General features: G+C 38.1%; 1 protein-coding gene across 3 annotated transcripts in view; it reads right to left on the bottom strand.

The window, feature by feature from the left end:
* Positions 1 to 20,924, bottom strand: part of CTNNA2 (catenin alpha 2) — a gene marked incomplete at both ends in the record, with an annotated part of 463,369 nt that overhangs the window by 358,260 nt on the left and 84,185 nt on the right. For all 3 annotated transcript variants that reach the window (XM_080629642.1, XM_080629643.1, XM_080629644.1), the window contains 3 exons: positions 2,431 to 2,634; positions 14,601 to 14,867; positions 17,187 to 17,306. In XM_080629642.1, the coding sequence (XP_080485768.1) occupies positions 2,431 to 2,634; positions 14,601 to 14,867; positions 17,187 to 17,306 (591 nt within the window). The remainder of the gene's footprint in view (positions 1 to 2,430; positions 2,635 to 14,600; positions 14,868 to 17,186; positions 17,307 to 20,924) is intronic.

Raw genomic sequence — 20,924 nt, 5'->3', positions numbered from 1 at the left:
CAGCCAATGTGAGGGCTGTGAGAGGGTCTGCAACATTGTGATTGGACTATTCACCTGGAGAGTTTCACAGTGGCCAATGAGATTGAATGTTGTATGTATGTGCGGGTTGTGAAAGTACTGAACAAGGGGATAAAAAGGGCTTGGTGATAATAAACGAGGATTTGAGTCTCTGCATCAGCTTGAGTCCATGTTGTGAAATGTCACACCCTTGGCAGTATTGATATGATCTCCATCAATTACAAAGAAGCTTAAGCTCCAATAATTTGATAAAGGCAGGAGTCTGGCCATTTGTTCTCCCCACACACAACATGGAATTAGGGCTGGCAGGTATGACACAAGGCCCATGGTAGATTCAAATGCTTCTGAGCGGCAGATCGGGGAGCCCCTGTTCAAATGAGCACCAGGCTATTAGAATTTGTAGGTTAAAACAGCACTAAGCATCTATCTTTAAACAACTGAATTGAGTCCACTACTTTACCTGTCTGTACTTGCATACAGAAACCTAAATTTAGGTGTCTTAATCTGTAAAACTGAATGCAATTCATTGTATCTGCAAAGATCGGCTTTGAAGACAATAATATCATTGCAATATCATTCTCAAATTCTACCATCCCACATGTGTTTAAATTAGGAGCACTTCACTTTGTGTAACTTAAGTATACATTGAGTTCTTACAGTGTTTACTCAATAGTTGTAAAAAAGAGCTTAAATTGATTCCATTCCAATATTAAGCAGGAAAATAAAAAATATAGCAATTGTGCAGCTCAGACTAAGCAGAACAGAAGAAAAAACAATAAAGAAGGAATAGAAGTTCAAAAAACACATTGCAGTAACCACAAAAAGATGCTCACACAATTATGTTTAAGTAAAAACTATGAAATTACACATAAGCCACCTTCAATGTGGTCTTAAATTCCTACAGTAGTTTAAAACTCTCCTCACTTCTGTAGATGCGGTCAGAAATAAACCAACAATGTCTCTGGTCAAAGGGCAAATTGCATTGTTACCAAAAACCTGGGGGCACCACAATCAAATCAAAAGCCGCAATCCATCAGTTCTCAAAGGTTTATAAGCACCTTTAAAGATTACACCTTACAGTAGTAGCTCAACTAAGCAAGGATTCTCTAGGAAGCAAACCAGCAAGTCCTTTTCCACCACAGTCTCATCACCTGTTATTTAATGCTCTCTTTATAATTTCTAACCCCTAACACAACAGCATAGGCTTTGCTTTCATGCAGTGTAAAAACCTTTCAACTCTCACTTCATGAAAATTAGAAAAGTAAATAATATATGCTTTTAAATTCTCCACCAAAACTAGCTATTCCATGAGGTGGCTCTGTTACATGGAACAATACCTTATGAAACATCACAGTTAATTTTGAACTGTACAATGACTAAAGGACCGAAGTTTGCGCTATTGACACCACATTGTATCACTACCAACCAAATATAACAGTACCAATGAAAACAACAATGTTAGAGGTTCATCCTTGAACAGCCTCTTAAACATTATTTTGATGATTCTAGCAAAATAGGATCAAAATGTGCCATCTGGTACTCTGGTTGCAATGATAGACAACTCAGACAAGACAACAGCATAGTGTCAGATGCTCAGTTTGAAACCTGTTTGCCAACATTTCCATTTAAATAAAGGTTGTTGATGTTGCTTAGGACTTTTCCACACATCCTCCAAATGACATAGCGATAGTATTTATGAGTTTTAAATCATACTGTTGGACAGAGAATTTTCTGGGATAAGTGATGCAGAACGGAAGCACTACCGATTAACACCATGTTGAACAACTTAACACCACTTGAAAGCCTACAGCAGCCAGTTCTATTTAAAGTACTGCAGATACCTTTCTTTGTGTGATCAGCTACTTTCATGGCAACTGAGTACTTTGATAGCTCCAACACCAAGTGAAAACCTTCATTGGTTTAACCCACAGAGCAAACAGACAACCTTACATGAGTATCTACAGGTGACATCTTAATAAGTAAACACAACGACCACCATCACACGGTGGAAATCAATCGCATTCACTTTCATTAAGAAAAGTCCTGGGCCATTGCCCACTTCCATTGCTTGTGTTTAGTTGTTTTAAAGGTCCTATACTTCAAAAGGAGTACTTGTTGCCTAGTTATTGCATCAGAAGAAACTTTAATGCAAAAGCTACTGGGAACACCGTTCCTCTGAATGTAAAACACTCCTATGAGCTTCCAAACTTCTGCAAATATTTGCAATATATTAAAAAGTCAAATATTTCAAACAGCATTACCATTAAGTCAAATAATTCAAATAGCATTACCATTACTCCTGATACAAAAACGCATTGTTGGTTTTGTTAAAAAGTAAAGTCATAGCATTAGCCTCTGAAAGGTTTAATCATCAATTGAAGAAGCAGCCAGTGAGAAAAGTGTATAACTTACATTATTCATGTACTCGCTGAGCAGATCCTGCAGCGCCTGCCGCACGGCATTGCACTCAGCAACGATGCGTTCCCGGCGGTCATCTCGTGTGCAGGAGGAATCTGCCATCAGTGCTGCTCCGCTGATGATGCTCTCCAGCCTTTCTTCAAGGGATGGTCTGAAGCGGGCCTCACTGAAAGTCATTGGGTCTAAAATGATTTTGTTCTAAAAGACAAAATATGAGCGGGAAAATTATGGGTCTTCGGCATTTTTTTCCAGTGTCTCTGATTTCAGTGGCTTCACATGGTTTTAGCCTTTCATATAAATAATCTATCAAATTCCTGAAAATGTTACATTACAGAAATATCTGGTAGCTCTAAAATCCCAATATATTAATAAAATTAAAAATAATTCTATATATAAATAATTCTATAAAGAATTCATGATATATAAAAACACAATTAGTTCAAATACGTATTTGGAAAGCTCGTAGTATAAAAAAACCCCACAAAATACTATTGTATTAATGCAATATGAGTGTGTATCTCTATATATTACATGTATATACTTCATCTTAGAGTAAACTAATATTTTTTCCATGAATCTTCTGAAATTTTTTTGGACATTCAGGAAATTCATGCGAAAGGTGCAAATTATTGATGACTGAAGAGAAAGTGGAATGTTCTCTGTTAATTAATTCCTCCTAATTAGTTTTATTAGTAGACTACACTGCTGAAATGCTTCTAGATTACCTCAGTATTAAGTAGAAAATACCCACTTAAGTGTTTTAAATCAGGAAAAAGTGTTGATTACTTAATAAAAAGAGAACACTGCAGAAAGACAGTCTTAAAACTATCTTTGTCAAATAACCTACTGGTAAGCAAAATATCTTTATTTCTATAGAAAAGATTGATTTTCAAAGAATGTTTCCTATTAAAGACATCTTCATTCTGAAATTATGATCACAGCTATACGTTTGTGTACCTTATATATAAAAGGTATTACCAAACATCAAATAGGGCTAAAACACATAGATTCTACCCCTGTCAGTGTACAGCCTTCTGTAATGTTATGAGTTTTGAGTCACCACTAGATTATATTCTGACCTGTTTTTCTCCTTTTGTAGTTCAAGGTAGCAAATACAAAAGCAATAATTGCCTGCTTCCACTTACAGGCACATTAACACCACCGGGTAATGCAGTAACTTTTTGCTGTAATCATGCAAAGAAGTTTCATAACTGCATATTGCCAAAAAATGCTCTGTAAGAAGCACACTTACGTGAGCTTTAAAAGAAAATAAGTCATGAAATAGGAAGTAAAATTAAAGTATTTTGTTTTCTAATACATGTATTTTAAAGCACATTGGATTATTGCTAATGAACCATTTTAATGTTCACAACATTTTGATAGCTTTATGATTAGCTGATTTCCTCTAATATCCAAAGCTGAGCAACAAACGTTAAGCCAAATGATACAGTTAATCTGAAAAAAATACAGTAAGTGCATTAAGTGTATTCAAATACAAATCAGGACTTAGGGACATGACATCTGCCTTTAATGCTGAAAACTGGATGTGTTTATTATAGATCAGAATATGCTTAAATGAACCAAAGCTAAATTCTGATTCCAAGTGAATATGTTTTCTTTAATTTAGCAATACAAGGCTTTTAAAAAAGATCTGCTTATTTCTCAATATAAAACTTCTAATTAACTCCACACACAAAAAGCATAACTCTCATTGCTACACAGGGAAAGGGGAATGAAGGCTTGAGAAATCTACAGCTTAACTGAATGCATAACAGTTAAATAGTAATAAACATAAGGATGGCATGCAATTTATAAAGATTAATTATTTAATAAAAAGGACAAATAGAAGAATTTTAACCACAATGTATTTTTGTAGCTCCAGGACATGCTGACTTGGCAGAAATAAATGCAGCATTACCCACAGCATGGAATAATGTCTCACATGTATCTTCCGAGGTCTGTGTTTCACAGCAGTAAGCAGAGGAGTTTTACAAGCATCTAAATTAGAAAACAACTTCTCCATGACTTTAACCTATGCATATTTATGTAGCCGTGCCTTTCAGTCGAATGATGATACTTGGGATTTTAAGAAATCAATTCTATGAATTCATTTTCACAGCATAATTTAGTAGTAGCAAGAAATTGTATCAAATGAACTATCTCAGCAATTTATGCCACTATAAGAAAAAAATAGCTGCATGCTTCATATTATTATCAGTGCTTTCTTATTAAAATGTGGTTGAGCTTTAAAATGACCATAAAATGGTTATGTTAATAGTCATGTGGGATTTTTTGCTTTGTTTCCAAGTGACCATAAAAATGGTTATTAACAAAGTCAGGAAGTACTTTACTGGAGACGAGGGGATTTCCAATAGCCAACATATGTTCTACTTGTAGCAAACCCCTTTCTCAAACCAGAAACTCCATCAAAGCAACATCCATACAGAACTATAGCAATTTTCGTGTTTCAATGATAGCAACATAACCAGCCCTTCCAGAAATGCCTCACTTTTCCTTCTCTTCCTCATAGCTGTAGGCGTAATGTTCTCTACCTACACAGCAAATTTTAAAGAGCAGATCTTGCACCTCTCAGCAAGTCATGAATCGTTTTTCTTCTTAGAGGTTTTTGAAGACCCTGCACTCAATCTTCTGTGACACCCAAAGACCTACCAAGAATGTGTTCCTGGAATATTTCCATCCTTTTTGAGCCTTGAAGATGAACGAGCTGCAGATCAAATACCTGATCACTGAAAGTCCACTCACTACTTTCACAAGCGGTTATGTCACACTCCATGAATAAGTTTAGGAAATTCAACACCGACTAAATACAGACACCATTTACATTTTAAATAGTGGAGTGTTTATCCTTGAGGGTATCAAAACCCAGTAAATTATCATGAACACTAATAAACAACAAGGTATGAACTTTATGGTACGGTTATGACCTTTCATGTAATGCACTTTAAAGCATCAGACAAATTATTCATACTTCAACTAAACAAAATGAAAATCATGACATACCCTCCATCAATGCATTGTATTATCAGAAAGCACATAATCATTGAAACTTGGGAAACTTACCTGCATATGAATAACTTTTTCGACAAAACCGAAAAAGACAAGGTTTATTAGAAATATAAAGAAAAACAAACCCAAAACATTAAATTTAACTGATCTTTTAAAACAATTTTACAACTCGAAAAGCACTACGATTACTGTATCATTATCTGCATTTTCTAAATTTAGTATATGCTCTTGCAAAACCTTAATTATTATGGGCATTGCCTTATTGCTCATCAAAAAACCGCTCAGCTGCTGGGTTCTGTAAGTAAAAAGCCTTAAGGGAATTTCAGCAGCTTCTCCAGAACCACTTTTTTTTTCCTATTCAAACACATAAGTGATGTTAATGATTTCGGGAGCAGGAGGGAAGGATCTCCAGGTCTGAAAAAGCTGAAAATCAGCCAACGCAAAATGTATTCAAATTCATTACTAAGTCAAGGGATCAGCTTATAAACTTCAATACTGCTCAACGTTTTGCAAGCTTAAAAATAAGGTGCATTGAAACATCATTTGTTTGAAAACACTAAATAGCCTCAATGAAACCACAGCACCTCAGAGCTGGTAACAGAGAGATTCTTAAATTATAGCTCTGCTATCACTTGGAATAAACACTGTGACAAATAACATTTTTGGAGTTAAAAAAGAGGAACCAACCAACTGGTCTGCAGAGTTTTCCTGTTGGTAGAGTTGGGTGTATTTGTGTAACAGTGAAGGTCAGATTCTTACCTTCATACAGATTCTTTCTAGAACTCCCCATTCAATTATCTACCATACAACCCTTGACTGAGTGGGCAAGGAGGAATTCAATATTCCCTTGTACTTCCTTAATTTCTTTTATTGTTAAAAGGATGAGGAGAATAACAACGGTCTCTTTCGGGCCCTTTATACAGTTATGTGTGTTTTACCCTTTAAAACACACAAACCCCCACTGAAACAGGTGATTTCCCCTTGTAATTGAGTAAAGATGAATTTTAAAAGAAACTATCAAATCATATAACAGAAATTCTGTAGCTGTTTGTTCTGTTCTAATAGGAAACAACCTTTTTATCTGAGAAATATTTTAAAAGCACTGATGAGAAAAAACCATACACAGAAAAGCCAAACCAAGACCAAAAACCCAGAAACAACTCATGCTCTCCTATAGGGAAGGAAGGAAAGTTGAACTGATTTTTCACTCATATTTCTCAAAGACAGGAAAGGTGTCTTTGAAAGCGTAATAGAGTTGTGAAACTAACATAAGATGCTATTTAGGAAAATTCAAAATCACACAAATCTTAAGTTTGAAAGTGTTTGTACAAGACAACATAGTGGCATTACGGTGATAAAGGAGCTGTTGCAATCATAGCACTGCATAGCTGAAACTCTGCAGGGGGAGGAATTATCCTAGGTAGAACAGAAATAACTTTCAAGTATAAGACAGTTTTAAGGAAACTTACATCCAACACAATCCCAGTAAACTCAGATGATGGATTAAGTACCATGGGAAGCTGCACAGCACAGTAGAGACACTTGATTGGAATTCACGGCTTTCCATTTCCTTTATTAACTCTTACATTAATGTTGTATTAAAGGTTGGACCAAATGATGCTTAAAGTCCCTCCCAGGCTGGAATTCTATGATTCTATGAATCTGTTGTGCAACTCTGGACAAATGAAACCTCCTTTCTTCTATTTCTCTTTTTACACTTCATCAAGTCATCTATTTAGAATGCAAAACCTGCAGGGCAGAGACCATTCCCTACCATACTTCTCACTGATTTATCACAATGAATCACACAAATTTTGAGGCAAATACCATGCAAAGTAAGCAGTATGTCAGAAGAAGGATTCAAAACCACAGGGACAAATGCCATGAAGAAATCAAACTGATAGATATCTTAAATAAACAATGTCACAACCACACGACAGTATGAGAAACTGCCTCAGTGTAAAAAGCAGCAGGTAATACACCCAGAGAACCAGTTTTCAGAACAACTTGGGAGACAAGACTGTATAAAGCAGAGTGTTCAATGTATTTCTTTGTCAGAGGTGCCTGCACTACTTGAAAACAAATGCAGCGTGCTCATGGTTTGGTTTAGGTACGTGTGTCAGTGCCCCCCAAAGTGCTAACAAGGTATTTAGTTCTTGTTTAGCGATAAATCAAATGTTTCTACCTATCACCATGCTGTGTTCCAGAGACACTACGGAGCTATGATTTGAAGAAATAAGAACAATGTGACCATATGATACCACACTGCAGCTTCTGGTGAGCTGGTCTGATGTGATAAAAGAATAGAGAACTAATTCAGAGACATAAGGGAATTTCTTTCCTCCTGGGACAGTGCGATGATTAAATTCATAGTAGTTTGACAAACAGGACACTCACGTAGAAGTGCACGGAGCATAGAGCAGACACAATAGCAACAGCCCCCAACTTCTCAACCTCCTGTTATCTCTATCCTTTAAATAGAAACAGAGATATTGTTTCCCTGACACATTGGTGGTGTCCACAAACACATACTTGAGTTATGTGAGCATCCCAGAGATGCTAAACAAACATACTAATAATAGCGCCAAGTGTTGTTGAATTGTAAAATTTCATTTACTGTTATTTTTGAGCTGTAATATGTAACTTGGCAAACATTTAAGGCCTTTTTAAGTTCAGGTATTCATATTTATTGTTTACAATGAAATAAGCATGGAAAAGGCTTCGGGGAGACTTGAGAGCAACTGCCAGTGCCTAAAGGGACCAACAAAAAAGCCTGAGAGGAGCTTTGGACAAGGGCCTGTAGGGCCAGGCCAAGGGGAATGGCTTTAACCTGCCAGAGGGGAGATTGAGATGAGCTCTTAGGCAGAAGCTCTTCCCTGTGAGGGTGCTGAGGCGCTGGCCCAGGGTGCCCAGAGAAGCTGTGGCTGCCCCATCCCTGGCAGTGTTCAAGGCCAGGTTGGACACAGGGGCTTGGAGCAAGCTGCTCCAGTGGAAGGTGTCCCTGCCCGTGGCAGGGGTTGGAACCGGATGAGCTTCAAGCTGCCTTCCAACACAAACTTATTCTAGGATTCTACCTCTAACAAATCTGTTTGGATGAGGATTCACTATAAATTCTCCTTTGCAGAGAAACTGGTTACTGTCCTACTACAAACCAGTAGGTGCTACACGCTTTTAACAGGAAAGCACACGAAGCGGCTGGCGTGTTGGCATACCACTTTTCTTACCATCATATGCTATGGTTAAACTTACAAATAGCATTTTTGCTTGCTACATTTTTCCACAATGCTATTTAACTGCACGGGAGCATTTCAGGAGGGAAAAACTAACTAAATAAATAAAAATAGGGAAACCCACTAGATGGTGCTCTTATACAGAAAATACAGAAGCAGCAGCCACATCATCATTGCTAAAGGTGACTGAATGCAAGAGCCTAACTGCCAGTAAGCGAGGGTGTTTCATTTACAGAGCTCACATTTTTGTTATGCATTTGACGCAAAAATCCTATTATTTCAAGAGCTCCTTTGTACTCTGGAGCTGACATTTCCATAACAATATACACACATCCGTACACATACATAAACACAGAAAAAGCATTAACAATGTCATAAAGCCAACTACTATGTTTGAAAGTAGAATGAATTTCTAAAAACATAATTAAAACAATTTAGAAGCACAGAATCACAGAATGGTTTGGGCTGGATACCTTAAAGCTCATCCAATTCCAAAGGGACACCTTCCACTAGAGCAGCTTGCTCCAAGGCCCTGTGTCCAGCCTGGCCTTGAACACTGCCAGGGATGGAGCAGCCACAGCTTCTCTGGGCACCCTGTTCCAGGCCCTCACTACCCTTCACAGGGAAGAGCTTCTGCCTAAGATCTCATCTGAATCTACCTTTAATGCAAACTCAATTTGAGTTTCTTGCTGTGAAACTACTCACATTCTGCATGGAAAATTCAGAGGCTAGAGAGAGGGAACAAACACACAGAAAAGTAACACACAGAAAGGGTTCTAGTAGGCAGGAAAGTGCAGCGGTAACATAGGAGAAAAAGCTTGTTTGTCCCCTTAGCATCATCAGGACCCTGAAAATACACACTGCTTTTTCCTCTCTTGAAAGGTCAGTTCAGCATCCTCAAAGATATTTTTCTACAAAACAAGTAAAGTTTTTACGGATACTGTAAAATACAACTTTGTGCTGTTGCTTGTTATTTTCTTAATATGCGGAGGATAACCAGTCTGTGATTTTTCCCTATTAATGAGAGATCTGAGGAGAGCAGAAAGTGCCAGAAGTTTTCACTGAATAGAATCCTTCTATTGAACAGAAGGAGCTTCTGAAGCATATGGATGCAGCCTGGCTGCCTTTACATTGATTGACTCAACACCATTTCAGTTTAAAAGCTACTTCAGATGCTAAAGGGAAAATACCCTACATTTCATTCAAAGTCATATATGAAGTTATCTGCATTTGCAACACATTTACTCCAGTGCACAGTAACACAAGCATTTCTATTTAAATTCAATATGTAACTGCTACAACACAGCAACAGCCATTGGCTGTCCTTCCCTAGACACTGAAGCTCAACAAGTCCGGATTCCAATTGCTATGTGGGACATGAGCAATAGTTCTGAAATAGACTCTTATGATTTCAATACTGAAACAATCAAGCTTCAATTCTTATTTTGAAGCTCATATTTTGCCCTTTTATCTCCAGTATCACAAATCACTTCTCTGAAGAACAGATTTACAAGGAAATTGAGAATTCCAGAAATATTCTGCAAAATCCATTCTCAGGATGAACATCTACAAGTTATTTGTCCAAAAAGCAACAACATTTTACAGGCAGTCACTTACTGATACAGCATCTCTTCTGTCCTTTACCTTTATGTCACATTTTGACTGCTCTTAATTTTCTTGCCAAAGTAAGCCAGCCTTTGCTGTTGCTGTACCCGAGTATCATGTCTTTTCAGTGTCTATGCATTTTTCCTCCCTCATTACTTGCTTTCACTCCATACAAAGAGCACTGCATTCCCTAGCTCTTAAAAAGATTCCTGAAGGATTATTAATATCTTTGAGAAATACACTATGATAGTCCATTTATTAAGTATGAACTCTATTTTACAGCCTGGAGGACAGTGACCAGTGCCGTCACACATTGTTTCTCATCAGACGCAGCCATCTCCCGAATGGTACAGTTACAGCCTTCCAAAATTTGTTAAAGATCGAGTTATTCTGCCTGGAATGTTTTTGTTCAAATCCTTCTCATAACAAAAAAATTGGTACATTTTCAACACCTCAGCACCTATCCAAACATAGAAATACCTCAAGTACCAAAAATCATTGCAACCTTTTCTTTCAGTTCTCAATCAGATCAAATCCTTTATAATCCAAACTGGTTTCATACTCAGCTCAGACCCAGTGTGATTTTGAAATCAGAGAGTAAAGGGGTAACGCACACAGGCACAGCGGTTTAAGATGGATCAACATTGTTGATAAGCAACTTTAAAGGCAAATGGATGTGTGCACGCACAGAGAAGCAACAAATAATTGGAGTATTAAAATAACATGAAGTACAGGTTATGCCTGCTTAGCATGTATTAAAAAGCAAGCACTATATATACACTTTAACAACTACAATACCATTCTGTTCCATTGATAGATCCAGAACTTGTTAACTTATTATACACACACACACACACGCAAAATTCTAGGACAAGGCTGACTAAGCCATCTCATTAGTTGGAAATGGAAAGAAGGTTTTTTGGTCCTTTTTTCTTTTAGGTACCTTTTTCTCCCCTAAGTCAGGAGCTTTATTAATGCTTTTTATCCTTGACTCATAATTTATTGTAGACAATCCAAGCCTTGTCCCAGACACAGAAATACTGCTTTTTATCAGGCTATGGTGTATGCATAGTAAATATCTTTGTATTCACAAAAGTGTTACATCTACCTTCATAGCATTGCACAAGAGTGAACACACTAATTTTTACCCAGTTTAATGGGTAAGTCCTGTCTCTGGAACACATCATGATGGCTATGCGGAGAGCGCAGGGGATACCATATGAATCAATCCCACAACACTCAGCATGTGACAACACATAAGTCCCTTGATAGCCAGACTGGCTGAGATCTTATCCGACCAAAACTACCATTTTCTGAGTGAAAACAGAACATTTTTAGAGTTCTCAATAAGTTTTTAACAAACTTGTCTATATAGCTTGGATAAATTTGGGCGTCTTGAGGGGAGGTACATGGTGCATCCTCAGTTGCAGTAAGAACCCAGAAATGTTTAATGACTGCATAATATATACCAAATTTTACTAATAAATAAAAACCCCTAGGAATATCTGGATTTAAATGATCTAAAATTAAAGCAGGAACATTTAAGTTGAAGGAAAAAACCCCAAGGCATTAAATACCTACTTTTCCAATCAACTTCAAAGAGCAAATCCAACAAGAAACACAATAATGAACTCTCCTCATTTCTACATAAATTATCTCCGAGAGCAACAAATGACAAAACTTTGCTGTTAGCAACATACATTTTCATTTATACCACAACGTATAGAGTATGACACCTATTTAAACACAACAGCTGAAATGTAAGTAATTATTCTGCTTATTCTACATTACATGTTTGGAGTGAGAAAGTATTCAGATGATTTGTGCTGCAGATACTTGAAGCATTAAGCCACAGAGGGCCAATTCTGAATATTGAAATGATAAAGGCTGAGAAGTGTGAAATAGTATAGGAAAACCTGTAAACTTGTTTTTAATACAGAATTATCTCATCCTATAATACAAGGTTTAGTATGCAATTCATACCAAACACATTTATCTCAATCAATATGACTGATACTGTAAAATAAATATACTATGAAGTTATTTTCACTAGAAATCATAAACTTCCTTTCCCTTGCTGAAGTAATATGTCACCAGTATAAAAATCAAACTTGTTTCTCCACCGTCTTTTTACACATGACATAGTTTCAGTAGTCTGGTAATCTTTCCTGCTTTCTTGCTTGTAAAACATAAGGATAAATTCACAATCATCCCACCATCACAGCTATTAATTTCTGCTTTCCTGGAGTTTAGGGAATGTTGTCTCAGTTGCAAAATTAGGTGTGAATAAATTCCAGTCAACAGCTAAGCAGTGAGGCAAAACAGTAAATATTGCTAGAATAAAGATAAAACAATTGTTTCAATCTTTCCATCCTCATAAGTCAGACATAAGAAGAAAGTTTTCATTCAGTTATTTAAAATTAGGAGAAAACTCTCAAAAATGACAAGCTGGTTTTCCACACGTAGTTGCGAACAGAACACGATGCTATAGATATATGTCTCACATATGCATCCATGATGCCTGCAACATCACACAGAGTGGAAAAGACTTTACCGGTGGAGAAAAACGATGAACAGATATTCTCTCAAAGACGAAATAGGACACTGTCAGATGTCTCGCATAGTCTTCACTGAATTTAATTTCACTAAGCACAACTTCTCTTTGCATTCAACAGCAGCCTTTTCCAGAGAGCAGCAGCAGCATCATCAGTTTGGGACTGAGAAGTCACATGTTGTCAGTTACTGTCTGTCAAACCTCTGCTGTCTGTAACACGCAAAGTCCCCCACAAAAGCCGGAGTAACCAGACCAAACAGGGATGTTATTTGCAGGATCTTACCAATAAGGGACATGTGAGCTGAAAAGGCCCTGAAAATTATGCAGAATCCTTAAATCTTGACCCACAACAATTGTACAGGAAAAATACATATATAGAAATATAGCTATTAAAAAGAAATAAATCTGTATAGTTGATGCAGGCATTGCTGTTTCATTGACTTGAAAAGTGTATGGTGGAGATGGAGTCAACCTCTGCATCCTACAGTAGTTCTGCATGGTTTTACTCTCTGCTTGTCACTTTTTACACCTACCCACACATTTCCTGCTGTTACGTTTCCCCTCTAAACCATTTCCCTTTTGCTATTATTTGTATACTTATTCTCTGCCATTTTTCAGTATCTTACTCAACCCTGAAGCTTCCCTTGATCATACAATACAATCCTGGATCCTATTTAGGGGGTCCCAAGGGGTACTGGGTATAAAAGGGTATTGATCCTGCAGGGTAATGGGTTAAAACTGAAACAGCAGGAATTTAGGTTAGATATAAGGAAAAATTTCTTTACTGTGAGCGTGCTGATGCTACTACCTCCAAAACAGACCCAATGACAGTAAGCCACAGATGCAGTGACAAAACGTGAGATGAATCACCTGCACTACAGCTTCACTTTCAGTGCTAAATACAGCAGAATTGAGTAGCTCCTGATTGTGTTTGACAAATGCTCGTACTGTAACGCGTGTATTAAAGTGAGAAGTACACCGTTCCCTTATAATTGGAACAAACCCTTACCCAAAGTCAGAATGAAAGAGGAAAATATTTCCACGTACTGTCTGCAATTAAGTGTGGGTTTTTCTTCTACTTCCTAAAGAACAGCCCTCAAGTGCGAGATAGGGAAAAACCCTAAAACAGGACTGGCAATGAAAGTAACAGTTCGACACTTAGCTGTTAGTAAGTTGCTTAGAGCAAAACTGTAGCTATTGCTGGAACAGAGACTGCAGCACTTCGCCTGCAGCTGAAATAACTTTTCAACTGTGTTTGAAAGATGCTTTTTCCATATCTTTGATTAACAGAAATCATGATCCAATTTGAATGTCAATGTTTCCAGGATGCTCAGCTCCATCACTGTGTATATTTTTTTGTCATGGCTTCTTGACTTGCCAGACAAACATCATTTTGCCATTCAACTAATCACAGACCTTGGTCAGAGAATTAGGCTTCCAGATTAATCAGACTTTGAGTTAAGAACCACGTAGCTAGATTTTTCAAGGACATTAGGGCAAAAGAGGACTGACTTCTGCCACAGATACTGCATATGAGCACAAATAACTCCTTATAATTCAAATCCATTAGCAACAACTATTCCTCATTAAAAATAACACAAATCAATGTCTGCACTTTGCCTCTGAAGCCTGAGGAAATGGACCTGAATGAAAAGAGAAATGTGAGTCCTGTTTAAGAACCACTTAGCTAAAAGCACAATAGATTGCATGGAGAAGCACTTTGTTTTCCGTACACTTCTGATACTTACATCAAATTCATTTAATGCAGCAGCAAGCTCTCCAATGCCAGTGTGCCCCTTGTTCTCATCAGTGGGTGAAGTGGCCTGGGCAGCATTGGAAATACCAGCAATTGCTTCTTGTACTTGCTTGAAGACATAGTCTCTGTTGGCCCTCGTGGCTGCAACGTCAGGGTGACGGAGGAACGCTTGGGATGCAGTGTACAACATAGTGGCATTCTTCTTCAAAGCACCTCGAGCTGCAGCCATTTCATCCCTGCAGTGAGGATCTTTCAGTTCCTATATAAAAACACACCATTGTTATAGTTGTAAATGAAAGTTCTCATGTTAGAATGTGTATAAGCCGATGCAGCTTAAGCATCCATGCATAAAGACCATCAAGTGATTTTGCAGAGATGGAATCAATAACAAAATCTACGATAAAGACCAGGTTGAACGGGGCTTGGAGCAACCTCTTCTAGTGGAAGATGGCCCTGCCCGTGGCAAGGGATTGGAACTAGAAGACCTTTAAGGTCCCTTCCAACCCAAACCATTCTATGAATCTATGATAAATCCCCCACCTACCCAAAAGTGTCCATTGTGATTATTACATTGTGCTTACAATATCTTCTTCGACAAGAGTCTATATGCTTCCCTTATTCAAAGACCCACAGAAAATTTACATAAACTGTTCAAAATTACTCTTCCTGATTAACTGGATTCAGGCTGCTGATTCCGTAAATGCAATGCCAGAGCAAGAATCCCATTGCACAAGGGGTTTGACATATTTTTATATATACTATATGTCCTTTTTAAAAAGATCTACCTTATAATTTTATTTTTAAAAATAAAAATGTTACATTGATGAACGTTTTTTAGTTATTAGAAGCCTAATATGTCTTTTGCTATTTTTAGCCTTTATTAATGTTTTTGCTCCATTCCTCATCTCATTTACTGTTTGTTTGAATGACACACTTTGTTTCCCCTGACAACAAGCATCAGATAGAGTACAACATTACCAGGATAAGATGACACTGTATTATTATTTAATCCATGAATTTATTTAATTACAGGGTATATCACACTGCCCATGAAAGCCTTTCAAACATTAAGCAAGGTAATCCTAACAGTACTTCTAAGGAGAATATGGAGACCTGAATAGTTACGTTCACAACAGGCTCTATGGCAAAAATTAAAGAGCAGCCCAGATATTCTGGATTTAAAGGTTCTACACATTGACAATTTAAACCACACAGGATTGACAGGCAACAGCTTTCAGAGTGAATTAAGTTCCCAAAAACATTATCAGGCTACAAAACAGAAAAGGTAAATGAACGTGTATGAACACATAAGTAGAGAGGAAACCTTATTGGCATTGTAAAAATACACCTTAAGAAGAAAGTTTTAAGAGGTTTATAACTACAATTTTCTGTTCTCTTTTCACACCTCCAATAAGAACTTAAGGGACCTATACCTCCATTGGCTTGCACATTTTTCTCTTTTTCCCCATATTTGTAGCTATAATTCCAGTCAGGATGTATCTGAACACACATGATAGTACTGTTCATATAGTGACTAGATTCTGCACTTTTAAGTCATTTACTTTCAGTCTAACTAAAAAAAAAAAAAAAAAAAAAAGTTATATTTTATTAAAAGAATCCTAGGATAGTTTGGGTTGGAAGAGACTTTAAAGCTCATCCAGTTCCAACCCCCTGCCATGGGCAGGGACAGCTTCCACTAGGCCAGGTTGCTCCAAGCCCCATCCAATCTGACCTTGAGTACATCCAGGCCCATTTGCATGTGAAGCACAGGTGATGGTGGTTGTTTGATAAGCCTATACAATAACAGACAAGAAATACAATAGCAATACGGAAGTATATTATCATTACTGTAACACAGAAATTTGTAAAGAGATGGATGAATATGGAAGGCCAGCTTTCTAAATCCACTGTGTTATGCAATACAACAACAACACACCCCTGAATGACTGGTTGTATTCAAATACAACCAAAGTTGGAGAGACTTTACGTTACTCCACAGTGACAGCACCGTCTGGATTCTTACAGAGAACAGTGCTGAGGAGAAAATTATCTTTATTGCAAAGTTGTATAATTGCAGGCATTGAATAAATGTTATTGTGACTTTCTGGTCTTTTTTCCATCTGCCTTAGTAATGACAGCAGAGTACTTGCCTTTTTTTAAGTATCTGAAAATTAATAATAATGGTTTTAAGCACAAAGGACATTTCTGTTCTTTCTGAACTTGAATTATACTACACTACCAGAAAGCTCATGCTTTAACAGCTGGCATAGTGACCTCAGATCAGCATAGGTTAGAATAAAATGGGAATAATAATCAACTGAAAACTATCCTTAACCTCCCAAATCACCCGCCTTTTCACCCTTCATTCCGGTATTAATTGAAGCCACTGAGAAAATATTCTTAAAGAAATTGCATTTATGAAAAAAATCATCACATTCCACAAAAATCAATGGGATTAAATTATAGACCATGACACAACAATTACTTATTGCACATTTTAAACCACACTTAGACATAAAATACAGGACTTCTAGAACCGAGACTGACTTTTTCAACCACAGATTTTAAGGGAACTCACCTGCTGTCGTCTCGCAGCAACATAGTTCAGTTTTACCATCTCTTTTCCAAACTCTTTAAAGCGATTTGCTAAGTCTTGCTCATTTGTTGCATTTTTCACTGCTTCTAGTGCTTCCTCCACCTAGAACATAAAATATCAACTGTGTTAGCACTTTAATCCAGGTGTACTCTTTGTCAAAGCCTGTAACTTTTCTACCCAACACTCTCTACTATGTAGACCCAATTTAACTTTCATGGCCATCACTGTAGTGGCTTTATGACAGTCCCACTAACTTTAACTAAGTTTCTCAATAGAGAAGCTAATAGCCATCCTGCATTACTTTCCATTTACTGTACTTTGGTATCATGTGAAACTAATATAAAAGGCATAACTATATTAATTTCCCCAGTCACACTTCTCAGATGAAATACAAATTAAATATCTGCGGGGTTAACAAAAAATAAATTAATATGTTCTTAATGTGTGATACAGGGTTTTTCGGGAAACAAAGCCAAGTTATTAATTCTGGACAAGAATAATGTTTAAGAAGGAAACTTGGACTTATTGCTAAGATTTAAATTTACCCCGATAAATCCAAAACAATGTATCTTTGTGAAATAAATGAAACAATAGATTCAAACCAGAATATATTTATTGTTTCCTTGCTCTCAGCTCTCAGTTTTCCCTTTTTGATTACTTTAAATTTGAGGAAAGAATCTACCAAAGAAAACAAACTGCAGTTACTCAGTCATGCTGTAGCTAACAGGCAAAGTTATAAACCCCCAGTTAATATCACCAAGCTCATCTATCAAATCTATTGTGAAACTTTACCTTTTGTACAGCAAGAAAAAATATATCTGAAGGGATAAAATGCTCTTTTCATACAGCAAATAGAGGACATTTTCCTGTGACCAGGTGGGAATTCAAAGTTGTATTTTTCTCCCTCACAAGATAAAAATGCAATTCCAAGTGCAAAGATTGAGAAATGAAAAGCTTCTAGTCATCCTTCTATAGAAAACCTATGGCTTCAATTCATGTGAAAGTGCAAAGACTTTCCACAACATTTTTTTTCCTTGTAGAGAAATGGCTATATGTGATAGGAAATGCAAGAGCAGAAGGTTGCAGCTTTCTCTCCAAATGCTGCTGGGAATCCATAAATTCAGCAGTAGATGGTGTCTAATGAGTTTCAACAGACAAAGTCATGTGCAGAACCTGCCTTTTCATCATTTGTGTGGCTCTGTGTTTTCCTACAAGCCAGAGAAGATAGTTTTATTTTGAGCTTTTACCTACTTACTACGAATCTACAAATTAAGAGGCAGTAGAGTAACAAAACCATATATTCCTATTGAAAATGTAGAATTCAAGCACATAAATCCATAGCTGTTATGTTGGAAACCTTGTATCAAGCCAAAGAGTTGCAAGCTACACCTTATTCAGAATCAATTCCCTTCTCTTTTACTCTTAAGAAGAATATCAGTTTTTAAAGCTGAAAAATCTGACTGCATTAAGCATTAACACAAATTACAAAAGCATCATTCTATTTACTATTTTGTTCTTGCAGCACATTCCTTGCAAAAAGATGAAAATCCTGCTTTCATATTGTCCTGGGTTCAGCAGTAGCAGTCAGTTTTTCTCCTTTTTAGTAGCTGTTGCAGCACTGTGTTTTTGACTTTCAGCCTCGGAACAAAGCTGATAACAGTGATGTTTAGACTGACCAAAGACTTTGTGAGTCTCATGCTCTGCCAGGGAGGAGGAGGGGCCGGGAGGAAGCAGGGACAGGACGCCTGACCCAAACTAGCCAAAGAGGTATTCCATACCACAGCACGTCATGCCCGGGGATGTAACTGGGAGCTACCCGGAAGGGCACGTCCTCTTTTCGGTCGGGCTCTTTTTCCGGCGAGCGGTATCATATTTTCTTCCCTTGTTATTTCTCTTATCATTATTATTATTGGTGGCAGCAGTAGTGATTTGTGTTATACCTGAGTTACTGGACTGTTCTTATCTCAACCCGTGGGAGTTACATTCTTTCGATTCTCCTCCCCATCCCTCTGGGGAGGTGGGGGGGGGGCAGTAGACTGCGTGGTTCTAATTTACGGCCTGGGCTTAAACCACGACAGTTCTTTTTGGCGCCCAACGTGGGGCACGAAGGGTTGAGATAACGACAGATCTGACCGGAGTGTGTCTAATCGTATTTGTGATAAGCATTCAGTGTTTTAGATTAATAGTCACTCGTCACAATGCTGATTTATTGGCTCTCAAAGTTGTTGTTTTTGATCTCACAGTCTCAATATGCCGTAGGTTACTTAGAGCCGGTATTTGCTGTGTTGGTGTTTTTCAAGTGTGGGGCTTGGGCTAAGGTTGTTGTCTCGTCGTATTTTGTAGCAATGACTTGTAATACAATAGAAGGATTGATCATGAAACTGATCTGGCTTGTGTTCCCAGTGTGGTCACCACCTTTATACTTTGGGAGGTATATAATACAAATGCTTAGCAACTATACATCTTTTTTCTCCTTCCTGGGTGGTCAACCTATGAAGGAGACATTCTTTTACCCTCCCAGTGCCCCTCCCAGACCATTTACAGCATCGTTTGAGAGTTTTGAAATTTTTGAGTGGCCTTTTAATATTGTTGAGACCTGTTTGCTGATTGTGATGGGGGTCACCATGTTGGCACGCATACATAGTGTGTTTTGTTCACAACCATTACGTCTGATCTCAAGAGTTAAGCAGAGTCGGGTTTGGGTCTTGTCTGGGGTTAGACGACAAAATAGGGGGACCGAGAGATTTTCCCCGAGGCTGGACAACCATGAGTGGCAAGGTGTGTGGGATAGTATGGGCAAGTATCTAGGTCAGTGGGCCCCTCCAGTGTTTTGGAATTTCACCACCGAACAACTGCAAAATCCAGAAGAATTAGTAAAACACTTAAATGAGGTGTGCTGTCATCCTGGTCATACCAGAGGGGGACAAATCATGTCAACGTGCTGGGGCTTGGCCTATGCTTACCGGGCCTTGTTCAACACTATCCAGCACCTTCAAAAGGGAAAAAATGTCCCTGGATCTGAGGGCGAAGCAACAGACAGCGCAGCTACTCCAGCTCCGAGCACAGCAGCTACACCACCGCCAGCGACAAGTACAGCCGCTACTCAAACTTCAACTGCAACAGACAGCGAAGCTACCCCAGCTCCAACCACAGCAGCTACACCACCCCCAGCAACAAGTACTGTTGCTACTCAAACCACAGTGATGACTGCAGCTAAACCAGAGGACCAATTCGTACCAATATCGATTGCCCCTCTACGCAAGAGAAAAAGCAAAAAAGAGGCAAGAAGGGTGAAGCGAGATGAAGAAACAATGTATTCACCACTCAGGACAGCATCTGGTCAGGAGTCATCATCACATGACGAAGAAGAAGAAGAGGTGACTTCTCGACCTCGGACCTCAACCGAGCTACGGAATATGCGAAAAGATTTTACCCGTCAACCAGGGGAGCACATCATCACCTGGTTGCTGCGATGCTGGGACAATGGGGCCGATGGTCACGAACTAGGAGGTACGGAAGCCAAGCAGCTGGGATCACTTGCTAGAGAAGGGGGAATTGACAAAGCAATTGCAAGAGAGAAAAAGTCCCTCAGTCTTTGGAGGCGGCTCTTGGCAGCTGTGAAAGAAAGATTTCCATACAAGGACGATGTTACGAGTCGTTCGGCCAAGTGGACTACTTTAGACAAAGGCATCCAGTCTCTGAGGGAATCAGCCATCGTAG

This window comes from Psittacula echo (genome assembly GCF_963264785.1).
Source record: "Psittacula echo genome assembly, chromosome: 1".
Taxonomy (NCBI): Eukaryota; Metazoa; Chordata; class Aves; order Psittaciformes; family Psittacidae; genus Psittacula; species Psittacula echo.
This window is presented reverse-complemented; position numbering and strand designations above follow the sequence as displayed.